The sequence below is a fragment of the Festucalex cinctus genome, chromosome 10 (genome assembly GCF_051991245.1).
Source record: "Festucalex cinctus isolate MCC-2025b chromosome 10, RoL_Fcin_1.0, whole genome shotgun sequence".
In the NCBI taxonomy this organism is placed as follows: domain Eukaryota; kingdom Metazoa; phylum Chordata; class Actinopteri; order Syngnathiformes; family Syngnathidae; genus Festucalex; species Festucalex cinctus.
The window spans coordinates 25,296,553-25,318,755 of record NC_135420.1 but is presented as its reverse complement, the minus strand read 5'-3'; the positions used below and the strand labels follow the sequence as shown (position 1 = coordinate 25,318,755).

The 22,203-nt window shown below is 40.4% G+C and overlaps 2 protein-coding genes across 4 annotated transcripts in view; one reads left to right on the top strand and one right to left on the bottom strand.

Moving 5' to 3' along the window:
* The window catches only part of sema6bb (sema domain, transmembrane domain (TM), and cytoplasmic domain, (semaphorin) 6Bb), a 179,056-nt gene that overhangs the window by 150,021 nt on the left and 6,832 nt on the right, over positions 1-22,203 (top strand). The window lies entirely within an intron of this gene.
* LOC144027751 (uncharacterized) lies at positions 13,882-19,273 on the bottom strand. Of its 2 annotated transcripts, XR_013285531.1 has the most exons (3): positions 18,961-19,273; positions 14,073-18,870; positions 13,882-13,982 (listed from the first exon to the last, which is right to left on the bottom strand). XR_013285531.1 is itself a non-coding variant. In XM_077535550.1 (2 exons), exon 2 carries the CDS (start codon positions 18,038-18,040, stop codon positions 14,756-14,758), a length of 3,285 nt encoding a protein of 1,094 aa, XP_077391676.1. In that variant the 5' UTR covers positions 18,041-18,870; positions 18,961-19,273; the 3' UTR covers positions 13,954-14,755. The 2 variants fall into 2 exon arrangements, 1 of the variants encoding a protein (XP_077391676.1); XM_077535550.1 differs by having other exon boundaries at positions 13,954-18,870.

Here is a 22,203-nt window from a genome sequence, read left to right as displayed (position 1 = left end):
GGGGGGAAACAGAGCCCAGGTCACGTGTGTGTGAGTTTTGATAGGACAGTGGGGGGGTCTTTCACGGGGGATTTTGAAACCATCCAGAACTGTCTGAGTCTCCACCACATTTGGACAGAAGCGACATGCATCAGTTTGCTCTTTGACAGGTCAATGGGGAATCTTGAAACAGTGGAAAGAGCATCAAAATCAGCTTTGTTGTATTTTTCCATGTCTTCAGTAAATAGGACAGGATTATTATTATTATTATTATTATTATTATTATTATTATTATTATTATAGGTTGATATTAATTTTGTATTATTCTAAAGAATTGGGTACTGGTGAATTTGGCCGATATGACCACCGATACTTAATGTAAAACAAATATAACACAGAGTAAGTCCTCCTTGGCACTAGTTGGCGCTATATTGCAACAGTTTGTCACATAGTTGCATCATCATCATCTGCGTCAGAAAGAAAGGTCTTTGTTGACAAATTTTTTTAATCGTGTTTCATTAAATTTGATTAATTGTCAAAAGAAATTACAATAAAGAATAGTCCCCACGACTCAAATTTTGATTTTTGACATTTTTCTTTTTTTTTTCTACAAAACCAAAAATTCTTCAAAAAACTCTATACATTCTCAACAAAAATGGGGAAAATTCCCAGAATGAATGCAACAATAAATAATAATAATAGTAATAATAATAATAATAATAATAATAATAATAATAATATTTATTTTTTTTAGGATTTGGAATCACATCAGGATAAAAACATCTTACCTCAATAATTAAATAAAATTTTTTTAAGTGAGTTGATTTTTGTGATTAAAAATAAAGTGCACAAAATACGAATCGTTAATAGGGATGTAACGATAATGGCAATAATCGTGATATTGCGATATTAAAACTGCCACGTTCCAAAAAGTCAGGTTGATTTCCATTTGTGCAGTTGTAGCACCCTCTGGTGGCTAGTTTTTTAATGCAATTTAATTTTCACAAGGCATGTTTTGGCCCTTCTATGTTTAAAATCCACGCAAACGGTCAACGTAATAAGCTTGTGAAGCGAACCAATATGTGGAGTAACTCAATGTGAGCGAACATTAGCATGTAAGTGCCTCAATAATAAGAATTATTATTATTATTATTATTATTTTAGTATGAGCTCTTTTTTTTCTTTTTTTTTACAATATTGTGATCTTTTTTGGATATCGCAAACCTCCCCACAATATCGTGATAATTATTGTATCGTGACCTTCATGTCGTGATAATGTGTCGTGACGTTTGAATATCGTTACATCCCATTTAAATGTTGTTTTCTTGTTCGGCAGTTTTATGAATTCCTTGAATGGTAATTTTTTATATGCACAATAGCACTTTGCACTGGAACTTGGGCCGGAATTTGTGTGCATATAAAATGAACAGTATGAAAAGGTTAAGGGTGGTCTGTGAATTAACACAGCAGGTGCTGCAGAACAAGCGCGAGCCTCGGGTGGTCTCAATCAGACGGCGGCCAACCCTGACGTTTTAATCATTCGCTTTTCCTCATTCGCCAGGAATCAAACTAATACTGGAATCTTTTTGTTAACATAAGAACTGGCGTGCGTTTTGCGCTGGTGGGCTTACATCATGACGGCGATGTGATATACGGATGTGGCCTGTTAGATAGATTAAGCCGATTGATTTGGGGAGTGAGCGATGAACCCTCTGGGCGGATTGTTTGCGATGAGCGGACTGCTCTTGAGTTTATAGCCTGTTTATTCATTGCAAAGAGTCAACATTTTTTTTCCTTAAATGAGAATATGAATTATTCTCTGAACACTGTACAGCCTTCCACCTGGATTTGACTTAATATGTTTCAACAACAGGCTATTTATGTTCATTAAAGATTTTACTGATTCTGGTTATCTGACAGGAAAAAGAGATCAGCAGTAGAACTCGAGACTGTATTTGTAGAATTATGAGCATTTCCGCCACGCGGTGTCAAGACAACTCAGCAGCTACATAGCCTGAAGAAAATCGCATATCAGTGTGACCAACAACAACAACAAAAAAAAAAGATTGGAATCGGGAGCAATGGAACAGAGTCATGTGGGCTAATGAGGCCTGGACTGACCCTGGTCCAAAGTGACAGACGCAAACTACATTTAGTCAAGCAACTAGTGATGTAACGATAACGGCAATATCGCGATATTAAAACACAATACATCGTCGTCGTCATGTCACAACATTAAAAGCAGCACATCTGTTAAACAAACAAAAAAGGCAGGTTGAATTCTATTTGTGCAATTCTAGCACCCTCTTGTGGCTATTTTTTTAATGCAGTTTAATTTTCACAGGGCATGTTTTGGCCCTTCTATGTTTGAAATTCACGCTAACGATCAAATGAAGGGGCACGTTATATGCTTGTGAAGCGAGTCAATATGTGGAGGAAGTCAATGTATGTGTGCAGTAGCGAGTCATTTGTCTCAATATTAAATGTTATTCGAGATGGTAGGTTGGTTATATGCATTGCAGTTATGTACAAAATCACAATATTGTTTTTGTTTTTTGTTTTTTTGTATGAGCTCTTTTTTTTTTTTCTTTTTTTTTAATGAATCCAAACGCAATAATGGCGACACTCGCAGGGGATAGTATCACCACCACCTTGTGGACAAATATAAAATTTGGAATCCATTATAGTTGTGCGTTGAGATACGAAGAAAAATATAGTGTTCTAAAAACAATCGTATTATATAATATGGTATTGCGCTTTATAAAGACGTATCGTACTAACATAATTAAATAGGATGTAAAGAATTGATGAATTCATAACTCATAGCTACTTCTGGTGTGTCCAACATGGCCACGAGGGAGCAGAATAATATTTAACAGAAATAGTTTTTTTTTTTTGTTGTTGTTGTTTTTTTTTTTTTTTTTTTTTTTTTTTTTTGCAGAGGATAAAGAATATAGGCCTGTGGCTATTGTTATGTTGTCTACCTACATGTGTTACTGCACTGTTTGTGTTTAAATTTCTGTTGCTTAAAAAGCATTATTATTATTATTATTATTATTATTATTATTGAAGCGTCACATAAATGCTTTCCTATGTTGCAATGTTTGTTAGCATGAAGCTAAATTGACTTTACTAATGCAAAACTACATGGTTGTTTTGAAAACATAAATCTTAATATATGTGATTGTATTCATTTAAAAAAAACAACAACAACTTTTCAGTGGCTTCCATTGAGACACGTTTTTTGTGGCGTTGACTTTGCCAATTTAGGCTCATGAAAGGAACATACGGGACAATTGTAAAGTTTCGGAAAATTTGACCTATATTTATTCAATCTAAACAAAATGGCTTAAGAAAATGTAAATGTCCCTCGGCTGTAAGTAGAAAGTCATCTGTCACTTCGGTTTAATAACAAAGGCAGCTTTTATTGGACAAGAGTCCTTCTTTAGCCACAGACTCCAGAAGTGAAGCAAGAAGAGTCTTTTTGGGATGCGCTTGAGTCGTCTTCAATACAATGGTCCAATTCTGCCACCGTTTATAGGAAAATTAAATATCGGCCCAAAAAGTTGATGTAACTCCCACAAATCCAAACTAAAGCCGCTCCAATGAAATGTTAGCCACGGACCGACTGCGTGGGACTTCTTTCTTTGGCTTTCCTTTGTTTGGACTGGATGCAGCACTTCCTAATCTGCTTCTCACTCCAGGTCGACGGGATTGGGCCCAAAAAAAAAAAAAAAAAAAAAAAAAAAAAAAAAAAAAAAAAAAAAGTCTCCGGTCATAATTGGATGCGTCAAATCGAAATTCTTGACTGCGCCGTGCGTGTACAGGCTGACAAAATGAACCATTCATGGCGAGCCAAACAAAGCTTCTGATTACATGGTGGCAGGAAGGGGGGCGGGAAATGGTGTGTGGGGGGGTGGGCTGACTCAACCCCCACCAGCAAACACCCCCGCTGATGAATTTAACACGCAGCTTTTTCCCCAATGCAAATTTCGACTCATTCACCTCTCAAGTTGAGAATTTTCCATGAGCATGTGTGCACAAAAACAGAGTAAAATGCAAATATATGAAAACAAATCTCAAAGTGTTTTTTTTTGTTTGTACTAGATTAGGGTCACTTGTATCTCAGGGCAACAATCCTGGAACTTTTCTGACACATTTTTGTAAACGTGAAGCTCGCTAATTGGTTTGCTTGGGAAGAGAAACAAACGAGCCTTGGCTGCATGAGAGTTTGGAATTGATCAGCATTTTTTGTAGCTGCTGATTTTTATGGACTTTTAATTGCGATCGCGGTCGGCGCGCATAAATGTTTTAGCAGTTCGGGTCAGCAAAAAAAATCAGGCGTGTCCGACTGGCCCCGTGGAGCGCGGGTTTGTTTTTATTTTCCTTCTATATACGCTATCTCCCGGAGTGACCCGGATCGCCTCCTCGCTTGAGAAAGGCTTGTCGGGGAGGAACCGTAAAGATTTTACAGCCATCCTGAGGGTAAACACGCTTTACGAGCCTCAACTAAAAACCAAGTTTCAGCCCAAGTAAGGAGAATTACCGCATTCGGACTTGACGTTTTTTTTTTTGTTTTTTTTTAAGCACTTTAATGACCTCGCCTGAGATGATTCGATATATGGTGCTTTTCTTTCGACTGTCAGGGAGGATAACATAAAAAAATAGAGCTTGAAGCTTGCTTGATTAGTGCCAGTCAAGCCCATTTTTAGTGGTGCTCAAGCACCCCTAAAGTGAGTCCAAGTATGCGTATTAGGGCCACGTATAAATATATATTTTTTAGAGGGGGTTAGGGTGTAATCAAAGAAGAAAAAATAGCAAATTTGCCACTTATACAGTCACAAATTTGCCACTTTATAAAATGGCAAATTTCAGAGAAAAAAAAAAACTCGTAAATTTGCAAGTTTATAAAAGGAAAAAAAAAAAATCAGCAACTTACGAGAAATCCACATAGCGTGCAACTCGGATGTTTGTGCCAATACTTCAGTTGGGTTTTCAATTAAGGAGATAGTACCGGTAATTGCTTGAACAAAGATTAACCACATGATGTCAAAGCAATAAACCACTTATTAATTATTTTTTCCAGTATTGGGTTAGGCATTGTGTACAAAGAATAAAAGTTCCAATATATCTGGCATCTTTTTTTCCCTGAATTTTATTTTAAGCCGATTAACTATCCGAAATCCAATGCACCGCGATGGCCGCCGTGTTCCTGGTCACGTGATCGTGATGACATGCGTAACTGGAATCCGTCTTCGCTCATTTCAATGGGAATTTGCTGACATAATTATATACTCTCTCTCTCTCTCTCTCTCTCTCTCTCTCTCTCTATATATATATATATATATATATATATATATATATATATATATATATATATATATGTGTGTGTGTGTGTGTGTGTGTGTGTGTGGCCCAAATATGCCGTCGTTTCCAACAACCCCCAAATTTAAGCGCTTTTTTTTTCTAGCTAGGAACCCTCACAGGTGTCCTTTTTGAATTGGGGGGGAAAAAAAGAGGCAAACTTTTGCCGTGGCAAGTTTTAATAATAAAGCCAACTGGCTGCATGCGCAGTCTCTCAACGCATAATAAGCAAAGGAGGCTAATGAGCAAAATCAGCGAGCCGTGGGCACAGCAAGTGCATTGCAGTCTCACTTGACACCGTCGGGCGCACGCGCACTTCCCCGTGCGTCCCGCGTCAACACATTAGCATGCAGGGGGGTGGTGGGGGGGGGATGCTGGCGTGCGGGATGAAAGCCCCTCAGATCAGTGGCACTTCTCTGACACGTCGTCATCCATCAAGCTGAGGAGTGCGCGTGCCCGTGACTTGGGCACCTCCTCCGCCGGGGAGGCTCCCCAGCCTCCTTTTCGCTCGGGTTTGATGTCCACGCGCGTGTCTCGCGCTACATGAAACGCGAACTCTCGCAGCGTATGAAAGTTGCTGTTTTTCAGACGCTTTAATGATCGCTGCCTTTTTTTTTTTTTTTTTTTTTTTAACTCAGCCACAAACAGTTCCCAAAGCATAACATTAAAATTGCAAATTCATCCAGTCAGAAAGTCCCAAGCAGTGTGGCGCCGTCGCTTTATGCTAATTAACTGGAAAGGATTACAGTTTCCCGCCACACATAAAATGGAAATAGTTGAGAATTAAGTTTGACTAAGGCTGAATGATTTTGAAAAAGAAAAAAAAAAAAAAAACCTCAATATTGCAATTAATAATTGATTAATTTCTTTTCAAGGGCCTGTTCCCATGTATTAGGAGCAATAAATTAATCTGATTTACGATAAATAATATCAGATTTATTTTTTTTAAATAAATGTTTTGGTTTATAGGTTCCACCCCTAATATAAATAATTTAAAAATAATTTGATTAATTGTTCTACCCTATTTGACAGCATTGTTACACAGTGAATTCTGTAGAGTAAAATTGACTCTATTTAGAGAGAGACCAAATTGACTAAGTTTTAGAGTAGGCTAAGATTTTTAAAAAAAAGTAAATAAAATAAAAGACACTCAAGGGTTGAGGAATGAATTCATGACCTTCATCTTCGGATACTGCCACACTACCACCTGAGCTATGCCCCTCCTACTGTTAGCTTTTCTCCAAAGACAGTTTTCTGAAGCTCGTGAGTTCATTCCTCCACCCTTGAGTGACTTTTATTCATTTATTTTTCTCCCAATTCTTTATTTTAAGCTCTTCCAAGTGTAAATATTACTCTAAAACTGAGTCTATTTGGCCCCACTCTAAATTGTCAAATTTACAGAATTTGTGTTGGTAAGCCTTCATTGGTAATTAATACGTTGCTAGCTTTTTGTTGTTTTTTTCCCCCCCCAATTTTCTGGTAATGTTGAGCTAGAATAGAATAGAATACATCTATAATCACCATTGGGTGATCCTGTCATCACTGTTGACTAAATATTGTGATATCATCGTATCGTATTAGTGATTTTTTTTTTTCAGCCCTTTTATTAATACGGAGCCGAGAAATGTGGACACCTCAGCAGCTGAAAGATTGATCAAGTGCGCCTCTGCAAGATTCACTGCGTGGACTGAATGCAGCCACCTGTGATCCCCGACATGAATATTTCAAAAAGGGTCCTGATAAGCAGACAGGACGCAGGGAATTAACTTGGCGAGTAGCGACTGTATAATTTATGACAGAAGGCAACGCTCGGCCTGTAATGGTGTGATTGCGCAGGAGCCAGCCAAAAAAAATGTTTTGCTCGCCTTGTTCGTTTTTATCACGCTTAATAGCGGCGCCATCACTCAGCAGATTCACACTCATTAAAAAAAACAAAAAACAAAAAAAGTGTTGGGAGAGGTATTACTTTTTTGGAGGCCAAACACGGCAGTTATGAAATGTTGGACTTCAAAGACTTTTAAAAAGCACTGGCGTGGCAGTGATGCAATAGCGTGGACTAGAAGCGCTTACTCGGCAGCCAATCAGATGACGCCGATGTCATGCTCCTCCTATTTCAGACCCACCTGAAATTGGTCAAATGGCATTTTCTAGATATACACCCACACACATGCATGACACAATGTCTTAAGTACACTACATAACCTTGTAAAATTTGCGTATATCTTATTTTAAGATAAACATACTCATAACCAGTAATAAGCTCTGACACAAAAACTACCTGGTTGCAAAGAACAAGCATATTTTGCCTCGATTTGAGATATTTATTTCATCTTGGTGAGATTTTAGTTTCTGATGTTTAACACATTCAACACAAAAAACGTATAAATACGTTTTTTCGTACTTTGTCCTTCTCTCCCAAAAATGTATTTCAAAGTTGTTGTTTTTTTTTTGTTTTTTTTTAAAGCTAGATCATGCAAAAGGCTTTGATGCAGCTTCAGACGCGAAGAGGTCGCTTAAAGCAATGGTAGTTATTACCAAAAAACGGCCAACAGGTGGCAGCAGAGTATAAGAGATCAGCCAGGGCCATGTTGCAACAAGCTCTTTTTGCTCGTGTTTTTAACAGGTTTGTGAATAATGATGAAACTTGGCTACACTCTATACAAATATACTTTTCTTTCCTCATGAAAGAAGAGACTCTAATCTTCCTTTTGGTAGCTTCCATGTTTTTATAGCAATAGCAATAAAACACAATTGTTCATTGAAATTGGTTGGGAGTGAATGAGTCTGTGGAAAAATTCTTACAGGATCAATAATTACAGATCAATAATTACTTTTCACCATAGATATGGCACCACAACATAAGTGTGGACACATGCAGCAGAACAATCAACTGTTAGCAGAAGCTAACGCTAAGCTAATGTGTGCGTCCATCATTCGGCTTTTACATGATTGTGGATCTACTCGAGAGTTATTTTTTTCATTAGACAACCAAAATCCTGACCGGCTTGCTGACAACACATTTTCTGACGACAGCCAGCTCACAAAAAAAAAAAAAAAAAAAAAAATTGTACTCAGTTTTTGTAATTTCACACTTGATGGGTGGGCCGACACTCCAGAGAGCCAAATATGTGTATACACGCAATTAAAAAGTCACTTTCCCCGCTTTAAAGCAAAGTAACGAGTTGTTTTGATGGCCTTGCGAGTGTGTTTTGCTCTGCCGTAATCAAAATGAAGGCGACTGCTGCAGTCTAAATGGCAAGAAGAAGAAGTATGCGCGCGGACGCTTCTGCCAGCGATCGTTAAAAAATCCATAAAGTATGTTTTCATTGGTAGCTCTGCGGAATTGACAGCGTGTATATGGGTGTATTAAAAATGTCAAAAAAGTGCACTATATGGTGTTTGAAGAGTGGCGAATATCAATATTTGACAGGCAACGAAGTTGGCACCCGTCTTTCAGCGATTTACAAACAGCTCGTATTATTGTCTACTTGGAGTTGACATCTTCACGCTGTATCTGCGACTGCGACTGAATGTGTGCGACTTAAATCTGGCTAAATCGTTCTACCAATTCATTCTAACAAGCGGTAAAATAATTAGCTAACGACGTTTCGTTTACCGTTGAAGTCTGATCAGTCAGTCAAAGCGCTCAACAGGCCCCGCCTCTTAAAGGTATACATGCACATTGACACAAGTCAAACGAGGATTTCATGCTTTTTTTGTGTAAGTGGTGAGTCTACAGGCATTGAATGCTATTGCGCAATCACACATTAATACTCGTTTCGCCGAATGCTCAAAATTTTGTTTTGATAAACTCCTTCTGTAGTTCGATTGCTCGCATGTGGGCGTGTTCGCTCCCCGACGGGCATCTCCAAGGAGGCTTCACTTTCAAGCAAAGACGTCTCTTGTAAATGGATCGCTCCGGAGGCAGTTTTGCAGCGTTTGAGTCGACGGGAAATTGGTTTCCAGTGGTCTTTGATGCCCCTCGCCGGCGTGGTGGGACGCCCCGCTGAGACTTCGTTTTCGCCGTCATGAATGCGTCCGCTGTTAATTTGGGCCAATCGTGCTGGTTCTCTTTACAAAAGGCAGATCATTACCAACACGCCATCACTTTCCGCCGTACCCCGGAGCGCTTTGCATACTTTGAATGAGCTTATCTTGGGAACGATGTGCCAGAATTCATTTCATTCACATTTCAACAGGGTTTGAGGAGGGAAAACAACCCAGTGGGTTGATTATCAAACCACCTTCTATATAGTGGTGCCGTAATGTCAGGTTTACCTGTTTGACATCTATTAACCACGACACAAAAAGGAGAGAAGACACTCAGTTCTGGGCTCGAGAGGAGAGGAACTGACTGACACAATTCACTTCTGCACTCTCTGAAGATTCCTCTCCTCACCCTCTCTTTTTTTATTGGTTTTCCACATTTAAATTGCTTCCATCTCATCGTTCTCGATTGAAATGAATGGAAATGCTGTCAATCTGTTCCAGCCTCCACCAAAAACATTTTTAATGCTTTCAATAAAATAAATCTCACTTTATAATATATTATAATCTTGTAAAACATACCATACTGTAGTGAAATAATTTTAGAAATTTACAGATTTTTTTTCACATTTTTATTCAATTCAATGGACATTTTCAGCTCCTTCAAAAACATACCAAAAATTGTAAAAATGCACAATATTGTGCTTAGCTAGACATTTACAAAATACATGAGAAATTATGTGTGACGGCTAAAAAGCTGAATGAAAAAAAAACACTGCAGCAACTGGAATGATGTCGAATGATCTGCACATGTTGCATTAAAATGGTTTGAATAGGTCAAGTTGGAGGAGTGAATAATGTATCATATGTTATGTCTTGTTAAGGTTTTTTTGGGGGGGGTTGAAAATTTTGGAACGTGCAAGATGTGAATCTGTTTTGTTGAACGTGTCATTGACGATGAATAGGGATTTTTTTTTTTTTGTCGGTTTTTAAAGTGAAAATGTTGAATTTTTGGTCAATTGAAACATTTTTTAAAATTGTCATTCCTAAGGTGATTTGAATGAGCTGAATGGTTTAAATTTCAGATGGGAACAATGTAAATGTGTAATGTTAAATATGCTATTTGGAATGAATGGGAAGTTTCTGGGTGAAAAATGTAGAATTTTGCAAAAACTGCAAATACTTGGAATTAGAAAAATACTCGCCCCTTTTTTTTTTTTTTTTTAAGAGCTCAGAATTGTTCATTCGGTAGTCTTACCGATTCAACGTCTTGTCATCATTGCTCTTTTCTTTTTTTTTTCTTTTTTTTTTTTTTTTTTTTTTTTTGTGTGTGTGTATGTGTGCGTGCGTGCGTGCGTGCGTTTGCGTGTGTGCGTTTGCGTGCGTTTGCGTGCGTGCGTGTGCGTGCGTGCAAATACTTATAAATTTATACTCATTCATTCACCTAAAACCTTATAAATATCCCATTACCCTTCGCCTTAACCAGGTACTTCAGAATCTTGCCAGAGTCGTGAGATTTAAATGGTCAGGAGACCAGAGAAAAGGTCAGAAAAAAAAAGAAATAAAGAGAAAAGAAAGGTAAATCAAAGTGACATCCAGCACCGACCAAACACTTCCTGCCTTCCCCATGATTACAAAATCAAAGTCTTACGCCAACCCCGGAAGCCTCTAAATTCCAGCAAATTTAGCGAGATCTCAAGAGCCCAGAGGAAAAACTAAAGAGAGGAAGGAGGGAAGGATCGATAAGGCAGAGTGAGATCAATAGAAGCCAGTACATCCAATCCATCAAAGTGAAGTCCAGCACCAACAAGACCCCTCCTGCGTGGTTACAAAACCGGAGTCTTATGCCAACGCCAGAAACCTCAAACTTCCAATAAATTGAGATCTCAAGTGACCAGAGGAAAAACTAAAGAGAGGAAGGAGGGAAGGATAGATAAAGCAAAGTGAGATCCACAGACACCAGCACCCACTGATTCAAGGGGCTGTGGGAGGGAGAGGCAACTTCTGTTTGAGTTTCAGTAGATGCTGGTGCGATGGATCTGGCATGCATAAGGACCACCACCAAAGAAAGAAGCCGTCAACCGCGGTCCAGCAAAGCGAGCACCCCCCCCCCCCCCCCGGAATCCCCAGGCCGCGGCAGCACCAAGGCCACCCCCAAGCCACCCGAGCGGACACCGGTCGGCGAGCCGACCCAGACACCCGGAACACCCCCGCCCCAGCCCCGGCCCACACCCCCGAGCCCAAGGCCGCAGAACGAGGCCCAGCGGGCCCCCACAGCGCCCCACCGGTCCCCAGCCCCCATCCCCCCACGACCCCCCCGCACCCCACCCAAACCCGCCATCCACCACGACCCAGGCCCCACCACCCCCGACCCCCAAACCCCCGAACACACCCCGACCCCCAGCACCCAACCCCCCATAAATAAAAAAAAAAAAAAAAAAAAAAGAAAAATACTCGCCCCGATGGCGTGAATATTTGGAATATGTTAAAATTGGAATGGTGGGAATTGGATAAATTATGTGGAAGTAGATGCGTGACGACGACGTGGGATGAATTGCTAAAGAGTCGGAATTAAGGTGTGAGACTTCAGCCTTCACACAATAATGCAAAATATTTATTTGTATTTATTCGATGGGTTAATTGAGAGAATACTTGATTTCAACAGGTGCAGCCCGAGTTCAAACCATAACGAGTTTTGCTTTTATTTGGCTTTTTCCGGTGATAATTTCCACTAAGTTTGCTCAAGAATTCATTTTATACACAACAGAGAAGGCTGATGATGATCACATTTCAGCGGAATTTGCGGAAAGTGGCGGAAGAAAATCAACCGAGTGGGTAAATCAATTTAACGCAAGTTTCCAATTTACTGATTGCGGATCATCTCTTCCATCTGGTTATCAAATCACAGACAATCGGCGAGCACTCGTCTGCCCTCATCAGTTGGAATGTTAAACAAGCAGCACGACGCTTGCGGACCTTTTCATTAATTTGCCGCTCGTGTCGCTCGATTGGAGGGTGGAGGGATAAAATCCCAACCCTATAAACTTGTGCACATCTGTCACGTTTGCTGTGTTGACATTTTTTAGTTATTTTTAAACGGATTGCGCAACAGCAGCGATCTTGGTTTGAAATTGTACACGTGTTCAAGTTTCTCTGGACATTATAAGCCGTTACCGCCGTCACGGCGCTGATCAAAGCGACGGTAGCTAATGGAGGCGATGCGGAGAGAGCATTAATGCCTAACAAAGAGGATTATCTTTTTCCTCTCTACCTTCTTGAGCAAAATTCTCCTCTCGCCTTATTATTGTCGGACAAGGCGAGCAGGTGGTGGAGTACGTCACGCTGACACGCCGGCCTGTTGGCTGCCATTACGGTTTAATAAGGAGAGCACCAGGTGAAGGAGTGGAACCCGTTGCCTTTGCTGTCGCACAAATCACCTTCAACTTTTTTTTTTCTTTTTTTTTTGCAGCGCGTCTTAGTCATTGATTTCTTCCACATGGGTAGCCACATTCTCTTGTATTATTTTTCTGAATGTACATCAGTGGCGAGCGGTGACTTTTTGTAGTGGACATGCAGAAGACTCACATATGGGCGCGAGCAAAAAATTTGTGGGGTATTTTTATTATTGATTTCAATATTAAATATTATTTTATACTGCTGTGTAGGTATCAAATTAAAGCAGAAATATTCAGGACTGACGCAGGTTGATACGCACACACTGTAATGTAACCAGTTCCGTGGTGTATGACAAAATCACAATTTGCCAATTCGTCGGAATTTACAATATTCGGAACTGGCTGGAGACCATGATGTAAACACAACCCGGAAGAAGGGGAAAAAAATTACGTCGCAGAAAAGCAGCAAGAGGTTTCAACCAACCATAAAGTTTACTGATCTATTTGGACAGCCACTGATGTTTCTCGTATGTCCTTTCTTGAAAGTGAGGAACAAAATTTGTCCCCGTTTTCGTGATGATTACTCCAGTCGGACGACCACTTTAAATGATATTTTCGCCGGACCATTCCTGGAGGGCGCCGGAGGACCGCGGAGCACGGCCGAGAACGCTGCAGCCTATGTCCGGGACGCAAAGCCATGACGGATCGCCACTGATGTACACAATGTTGCAGCCTCTTCTGTGCTGGACTCTACATCAAGCCCCCCCCAAAAAAAGCAAAATCATCAGATCTCACCAGAGACAATCGAGCTAATGACATGACCGGCAAGCAAGGTAATTCACTTGATGAGCCAGATGAAAGCGTGCGTGCCTCATTATGGACTGTGACCGAGGCCCGCGTCACCGCATTTGCTGATGAAGGACTTAATTAAAGCAGAAGAGGACATTGATTGACCAACAAGGCCAGTTGATTCATTCACGTTTCAGTCAATAAAGACCTGCGTCTTTGTAGCCAGGTCGTGAACCCTCATCGGTAGTGTGGCGAATCCCATCGACTTGGCTGTCAAATCCAATACGGCAAAAGTTACAGGTGAAACATTTACATTTGAGTCCGACTGCGCTTCCACTTGAAGTAGAATTGTACCTGAATCTTCAGTAAGGACTTAATTCAGCTTGTAACTCCCTCTCGAGGCAAGACAAACTCAAGTAGCTTTCTTTTACTGGTTTAATGAAGCGTCTCTCCATCTGACCGTGAAAACTGTACAAAAATAATAATACAGTACAATGAACAAAACGTATGGCTACACAATAGCTAATAACTTCACACAGTGAAGGGAAAACAAAATACCTCGTTGGCTGCTGCCACAAAAGAGGGAATTAAAAGGTCTTGAAATCTTGAAGTCCGTGTGTCCTTAACATAAATTGAACTGTGCTGACCATGCGGTCACGCCAGCTGCATCGTTCCTTTTCCTCTTGAATGACCCGGAAGTACAACCCCGGAAACGAAAATGCGCGCTCCAAAATAACGCGAGACCTTGTATGCATCCAAAAATAAAGCACATTTACATCTTCAATTATTGATGCTCAAAACAAACATACATTTACGTAAATGAACTTAACATTTTAAACACCAGAATGAATAATAATGAAATCAAACTGTGGATACACTTACACTCCCACCAAATTACACAAACATTGTGGAATTTCTTATTGAAAGTAACATATACCATTTCCAATTGGCTTCTCAAAGGTAAGTTAGTTGCAAACAGTTAAGTATTAATTAGATTCACCATAGTGTCTTAATCTGCTTCTATTAAAGTCACTATCTTGTGTATGGGTCTCTCTAGGTGGACTGTACTGGTTGTAGCCTTCCTTTTGCTATCGTATGTGGTGTGGCAAACTAGTAGCTTCAGCTTTCTAACCCTACCATCTTGCCCTGGGTAGACTTCAGTGACTCTTGCTAGTTTCCATTCATTACGTGGTTAATGTTCATCTTGAAGAAGGATTATGTCATTTACGTTAGAGTCCCTTCTACTTTTGGCAACTTCTGTCCTTTCTTCGATACTTGTAGACATTTGTGCGTTGCTTGAAACCATTGTGTTTAGTCATTCGCTTTACTCTCGCAACTGCCTGTGGAGATATTGTCCAGTCCAAGAACTTCTTCAAATTGTCTCGCAATGACCGCTCTTCCTTTGTCTCAGTGCAGCACAGGAAACGCTTGTGAAGTTCTTGGTCATCTTTGCTAACTTCTCCCACCTTGCACTCTCTTTGATGTGAACGTCTTTGCGAAACAAACTTGTGAGAAGCAATGTAGGACCACTGTTCAGGCTTCGTGCTGGTCTTATTGATTGGTAACTCTGGTCGTTCCTCTCTAAACGGAAGGGGCATCTCGTAGTGACCATTCACCTTCTGCGTGATGCTCTCCTTTGGCTTTGACAAGAACTTCAGGTCGTCTTGTGAGATGGGATTCTCTTCCTTCGCTCTTTCTGAGAAGTCGGATTCGAGGACCTTGATAATTTCTGTAGCTGTTACTTCTTTTACCTTAATTCGACTTACATAGTGTACTTCTGTACGGAAGCTGGTAGAAGACTCAATATTTGGTGTCACTTGTCTCACTTCCATATGATGACTTATTCCGATGGCATCTCCGTAGTCCACACAGGGACTTCCACATCCCACAATACTCCATCCTAGGTCTGTGCGTTGCGCGTAGGGCTGGTTTACTTTGCCGGAAACAACTTCTCTTGGTAGAAGTGCTTGTGAGCAGTTGTACCCGATTAGCAGACCTACTTGACAGTCCAGAAGAGGCGCAATCCTTTCCTGAAGGTGCTCCAGGTGGGACCAGGCTTTCGCATTTTCATTTGTAGGGATGTGATCTCTGTTTGCTGGAATGAACTCCCTAGTATAGGCTGGTGGTAGGGAGATTTTCTTTCTTGAGTAATAGCCACGGATTTGTAGATTGTTCACCTTTTGTGAATTTACTGTTGAAGTTGTCGTCATTGTAGTCAGCTTGAGCTTGATATGATCTTTTTTGGCTTTCAACGTGTCAGCTACTTCGCTGAGAATGAAAGTTGAGTCGCTCTGAGAATCCAGCAGTGCATACACGAGGACTTCTTCAGCTGGACAAGTTGTAGTTGAGAGCCAGACAGGAAGTATTGCAGAGGTAATCGTGCCAGCCTCACCAACAATTGCTCTATGTGCTATGGCGACTGTAGTAGTTTGTTCAGGAGGGACACATTCAGGTTCCTCTTGACCTTGACTTTGCTTCTCTTTTGTTTGTGTTGGATTCTTGTCAACCTTGACTCTGTCCTCATGCAGGCAGGTTGGGTGCCGCTTGTGGCACACATCACACTCACTTCTGCTGCTGCATTTCTTTGAGTAGTGCCCAGGCTTGAGACAACCGAAACACAACTTATTTTCTTTAACGAAGCTTGTTCTTTTTGGAACTTCATCTTTCATGAATGTTCTGCATGTATGCAAGGTGTGTCCCTTCTTCTCACAAAAGACACATGTAATGACATCCTTTTCATCTATGTTTGTAGCTAGAACCTTTGCTCCCATGGTCTGGTTCCTTTTTCCACTTGTGGTGTCTGCGTCTCCTTGTTTGACTGACTGCAGAGAGGTGATTGGATGACAGGCAATCTTTACTTCTTTCATTAGGAATGTGACGAACTGACTGAAAGTGGGAAAATGTCCATTCTGTTCTTCCATTTCCACAGACATCCGATTCCACCTCGCTATCAACCAGTCCGGCAGCTTTGAGAGTATCTTCCTGTTCTCGTTGCAGTCGTTCAAGATTCCCAATGCCTTTATGTGGGTCATCGCGGCCTCACAACTGCGAAGGAAATCTGTATAGCTTCTCAGCTGTAGGCTTTCCTTAGGTCCTATTTTGGGCCACGTGTGAAGCTTGTCTCGATATGACTGTGCAATTGTGAATGGGTTTCCATATCTCTCATCTAAGAGTTCCCATGCGGCAACATAGGCTGATGGAGTGCCAAGTAAGAAATAGCCCTCAATTGCTTTCCTTGCTTCTCCATCCACATACCTACGAAGGTAGTAGAGCTTCTCATTTTCATTAATGTTCTTCTTCTCAATAAGCGCTTGGAATGACAGTTTCCAGTCACTGTACATCAACGGATCCCCTTTGAATACTACAGGCTCAGGGATTGGGATTCGGTTGGTACTCACTGCATCTGCTAGCACCTTGACGAGCTCTGCTGTACTTTCAGGTGAGGAGGACATCAGGGCCTTTGATGCAGAGAACACATATGGGGACGGAGGACTTGTAGAAGCAGGCACTTGTTTGACTGTTCTCAACTCACCACCCAGTATGTCTTTCTCTTCTTGTGCAACCTCCACCTGATCGTATACTTCGATTCTCGCTTGTGCTGCACTTAGACTTTTCATTGTCTCCAACTGCTGTACCTTTCTTTTCCTTTCATCAAGGGTTCTTTGGAGAGCTGCATGTTCTGCCCTCATTTGAGCTTTGATTTTAGCTTCCTCTTCTTCTATTTGGATTCTTCGTTTCAACTCTTCAGCTTCTCTTTCCAAACGACGCTTTACAGCTGCCGCCTCTTGTTCAGCTAATTTGTTCATTGACTCCTCTTGCAGGCGCTGTATTTCTTGTTGTTCTCTTTCTTGTTCTTGAGACACTTTGAGAACAGCATGGCTTGCAGCGGCCTCAGCAGCAGCTTCTTGTCGTCTTTCAGCTGACCCACTTGTATGTAGTGAGGACCTCTTAGAGCCAGAGATGAGAGAACAGACACTAGAGTTGAACAGAGAACCTACTTCAGGCCATCCATCATCTTCTTCAAATGTATGTCCATCTAGTTGTTTTGCGGCTCTGTGAGAGATGAAATTGGATACTTGGATGCATAGATCAACTCTCCGGCGAGTTTCCTGATCTGGTAATTCGATTTGCCGTAGTTCATCATATATGCGCTGGACATCTGCAGCATAACTATGGTCTTCAGCAATGATGTGATGGAGTTCATCATCCGTCAATGGCTCTGTGACTTGTACTAGTTTCTTTCTGGCAAATTTCACACTGTATTTCCATTTGTCATATGCAAAATTGAATCTACGTTTAAGACCTTTAATTTTCTCTTCTTGCATTCCTCTTCCTTTCTCTGTCAGAGTTCTGCACCTTTCACTTCTTCTTATTTTCTTTTCAGAAGTGTTACTGACTTGACTCTTTTCAGGCTGCTCTTGAAAGTCTTCATCACTAGGAATATCCCTTAACTGCCTGGTAACCTGTTGTAATTCAACTTCACTATCACTGACTTCTGTATCAGTAAGCTTTCCTTTAGTTGACATCTTGTAGCAAACCTACACTTGTATGCAAATAAAAACTAAGAAAATTAATATAATGAATCTGTAAGCCAAAAACTATTACTGCTTGCTGTGTGACTACTTGTGAAATAAATTGCTTATTTCCTTTTAAATGATCTGAACTTATTTAAATGTATCAAAGAATTATTATTAACTTAAGTTAAATTTGTACTATAAACCTTAAAGCACACTTATTTTCAATACAATGCATAAACAGAAATTCAGTCGGCTTACTATCTTGAAATTCACACAAATATATATGCCCCAGTCACTAAATACTGCAAAATAATGAAAACTTAACAAATGTCGACCCCTATTGACTATTTGTAATTATTACAGTATCAATCCACAATTCACTCACACAGTAAATATAGCACAATTACAAAATCGCCCTTCCCTTAGACTGGTATCTTATCAACAGTCAAAGCTTTTCTTGTGGCTTCTTTATGTAAATGTAGCTACTATGCAATCTTCTTGCCTTGTATGTGTGTGAAATGCGAACTGCGCTTAGCTTTTCCCGTGCGCCATTGAAGCAATGACGTCACCGTTGTTGTCCGACGAGCTGTGCAGCGAAGCAGTCCGCGGCGCCATCTTGTGCCTTCTTGCGGTGGTGAAAATGTCGAGCTTTCTCTCTTGAACGTCACGTTGTCACTCCTTAGCCGCGGCGTTTCAACGTAGCAGCGAGGTTCACTCCTTAGCAGCGAGTTTTCACTGCAGCTTCGAGTTTTCACTGTAACTCCCTCTCGAGGCAAGACAAACTCAAGTAGCTTTCTTTTACTGGTTTAATGAAGCGTCTCTCCATCTGACCGTGAAAACTGTACAAAAATAATAATACAGTACAATGAACAAAACGTATGGCTACACAATAGCTAATAACTTCACACAGTGAAGGGAAAACAAAATACCTCGTTGGCTGCTGCCACAAAAGAGGGAATTAAAAGGTCTTGAAATCTTGAAGTCCGTGTGTCCTTAACATAAATTGAACTGTGCTGACCATGCGGTCACGCCAGCTGCATCGTTCCTTTTCCTCTTGAATGACCCGGAAGTACAACCCCGGAAACGAAAATGCGCGCTCCAAAATAACGCGAGACCTTGTATGCATCCAAAAATAAAGCAAATTTACATCTTCAATTATTGATGCTCAAAACAAACATACATTTACGTAAATGAACTTAACATTTTAAACACCAGAATGAATAATAATGAAATCAAACTGTGGATACACTTACACAGCTCTTACTACAACCACTATCATTAAGTATTAATCTATTCAGTCCTGTGAGAACGAATTTGAAATTAGGGAAAGACACGTACACGTAGCCTACTAGAAAGCAATGTGGCGAAGAGAAATTTTTCAAAACTAAGAGAATAGATTGTTGAGAATAAATTTATACAATTTCATGGGACAAACATTAGAATTTAGCTTGTAAATGTGTATTGCCGAGTGCTCACCACTGCGAATTAGTGGCAAAACAATCAGAAGTGTCTGTTTTTACTTGCGGTAGCTAGCAAGCTAACGTTAGCTCATTAGCAACAGATGGCCAGAAAAGGCTCTTTGTCTTTCAAAAAGGTAAATAATTGCTACAAAGAATTTAGATAAAGCTAAGTTACTGTATATGACAAACTAATGCTAGTCTTACCCGCAGCAAACTTTCTAAACTATAAAAGATTAGTATGCTATCTTGGTGTTAGCAGCCCGACCAGCATGAAAAGGAGCCGCAATCAAAGCTGTTCTCTTTTTTTTTAGAGCAGAATCGAAGGCCTTTATTTTCATTGTACGGTACAGATGCAACAGAGTTGGGGATTTTCATTCACTTCACGTATTTTGTATTGTTCTTGTGTCCTTGCACCAACAATAGCCAATTATTTTTAATTAACCCAACATACTTACACCGTTCCTGGCAGTCACAACAGCCAAACGGGAAAGAGCTGTTTAACACAAACTTCTAAATGTGTCATTTCACCTTGGTAGAGTCCTTGAACCTGCAGGATAGATTTTTTTGTGTGTGCGCTATTATTTAAAGATGATTATGCGGGTGTACATTTTGTTTAGCTTATTAGTGGGGTCATGCTGAATGTCATGGCAATTATAATAAACCCCCAATGAATCTTTACTTTACAGGTCAGTCAGGTATATGGAGAAGGTTTTATTGTTTGTGAAAAGTTTCACGTACAGACATAATGTCACCCCCCTTGTGACTACTTTTCGAAAAGAAAAATTGCAACAAATCTAGCGGCTTTGAGTGGCTGTTATTGGAGACTTCTGGAGACTGCGACCACCTCCGGGGCAGGAAATGTTCACCCCTCCGTGTCCAGGCTCCAAATGAACGGCACGTGCGCAGAGCCACTTCTGCCTAATTTAACCACAACTGCCCTTCTGCTCGCCGAGCGGATGTCTTGGAAGTTTCATGTTCTTGTACATGCATTTTTACAAACCCCAAAATGCTGTCAACATATTAAAAAAAACAACAGTATTACCACAGATATGAAGCGGTAGATGACATATTTAAGTATGATTACCATAACCCGTAATTAGCAAAAAGGAATCATCAACATTTGTTGGGGATTGCCCGTGTGGATATCGACAACAATGGCAAATTAATGAGCAATTGTTGAGTTATATTTAGAGATAAGTGCTTCTTTGTTGAGTACCTTTTACCAAATGTGATTGTGGAACATTTCCCAATGTTCATTTTATCACAAGGAAACTTTTGAAAGAAGTCAAAGTTTGACCTACCGAACCGACTTGTATGAAGGGGACAGAAAAACCTTCTTTTCACAGATGCATACTGCAAATGGCTTTCAAGGCAATTTCGATTCTGTTCGAATCTTTTTAACTCATTTACTCCCAATAACGTGTAAATACGTTTTTTTTAATACTCTAGGTGTCCCAAAGACGTATTTATACGTTTTTTTGTTTTTGTTTTTGTTTTTTGTTTTTTTTATGCTAGAGCATACAGAAGGCTTTGATGCAGCCTCTCAACTGCAAAGAACGGTTGCAGAAATGGTAGTTATTACACAAACGGCCAGCAGGTGGCAGCAGAGCAAAGGAGATCAACCAGGGCCATGTAGAAAAAAAAGCTCAATTACTTACAATTTTGAATAGATTTGTGAAAACTGATGAAACTTAGCTCTCTTCTAATGCTAATTGCTGCAAAACGGAAACAGATAGAAACATACTTTTTTTTTTCCTGATGAATGAAGAGACTTTAATCTTTCTTTTGATAGGTTCCATGCTTTTATAGCCATAAAACAATATTCTGTGGGCCTTGCAAAATCAGTCAAAATCTAGTAAAACAGCTGGGAGCGAACGGGACTGCTTCTGTGAAAATGGAGGCGAGTGAATGAGTTAAATGCCCTATGAGCACTGTTTGCCTCTATTAATGTGATAATCTAACAACAATTAGTCTGTTTGTCTACGGCCTCGTGTGTCGGAAATTCCCCGGCCTGGGAAATCCTCCCTCTGCTTCCTGGGGCGCATTATTTTTTGTGTTTGTTGTTTCGAGTCCCGCGAGTTCCGCTCGTCTTCGGGCATTTCCCTAATTGATCCCTGACATCCTGTCTTACGCTGCCCCGTTGTTCGTATCCGCAATAGTGAATTTATACAAATCCCGAGAAATGCCATGTAGCTATAAAAAGAAATAACGAAAGAGCACTCAAATGTAAAACGGCTCACGGTATGAAAACATCCTAATTAACGCCACAATTGTTTCTCTCCCCTATAAAGCTAATGTTGTGAGGCATGCTAGTGTAAAGAGCCACTCTCAATCAAGAAGACGGTTTATAAGGGCTATTAAAATCACTCTCCACTTTATGTAATGAAAGTCATCATTAACCAGTGCAACCTTGGCTGGAGAGCACGCGACTGTTCCCACCCACACAGGCCAGTGGGAAAATTAGACCATCCTGTCCAAGTGACCTCACTTCCATGTTCTTAAATACAGGATGCAGTTTCGACATTGGTTGTACTCGCACTCTCTCAAGCAAAGCAAAGCGGGTTTATTTGTAGAGCACAAACAAGGCAATTCAAAGTACTTTACAGCTAAATGAAATAAATGAAGATACCGCAATAAAAATTCATTAAAAGTGTTCGATTGCTTATGAAATACTTTCAGTTGTAATATGCATAGCTAAACAGAAGTGAACAG

Bases quoted from the DNA above. Each gene is read 5' to 3' on its own strand.
- LOC144027751 (XM_077535550.1), bottom strand. From the start codon at position 18,040: ATGTCAACTAAAGGAAAGCTTACTGATACAGAAGTCAGTGATAGTGAA.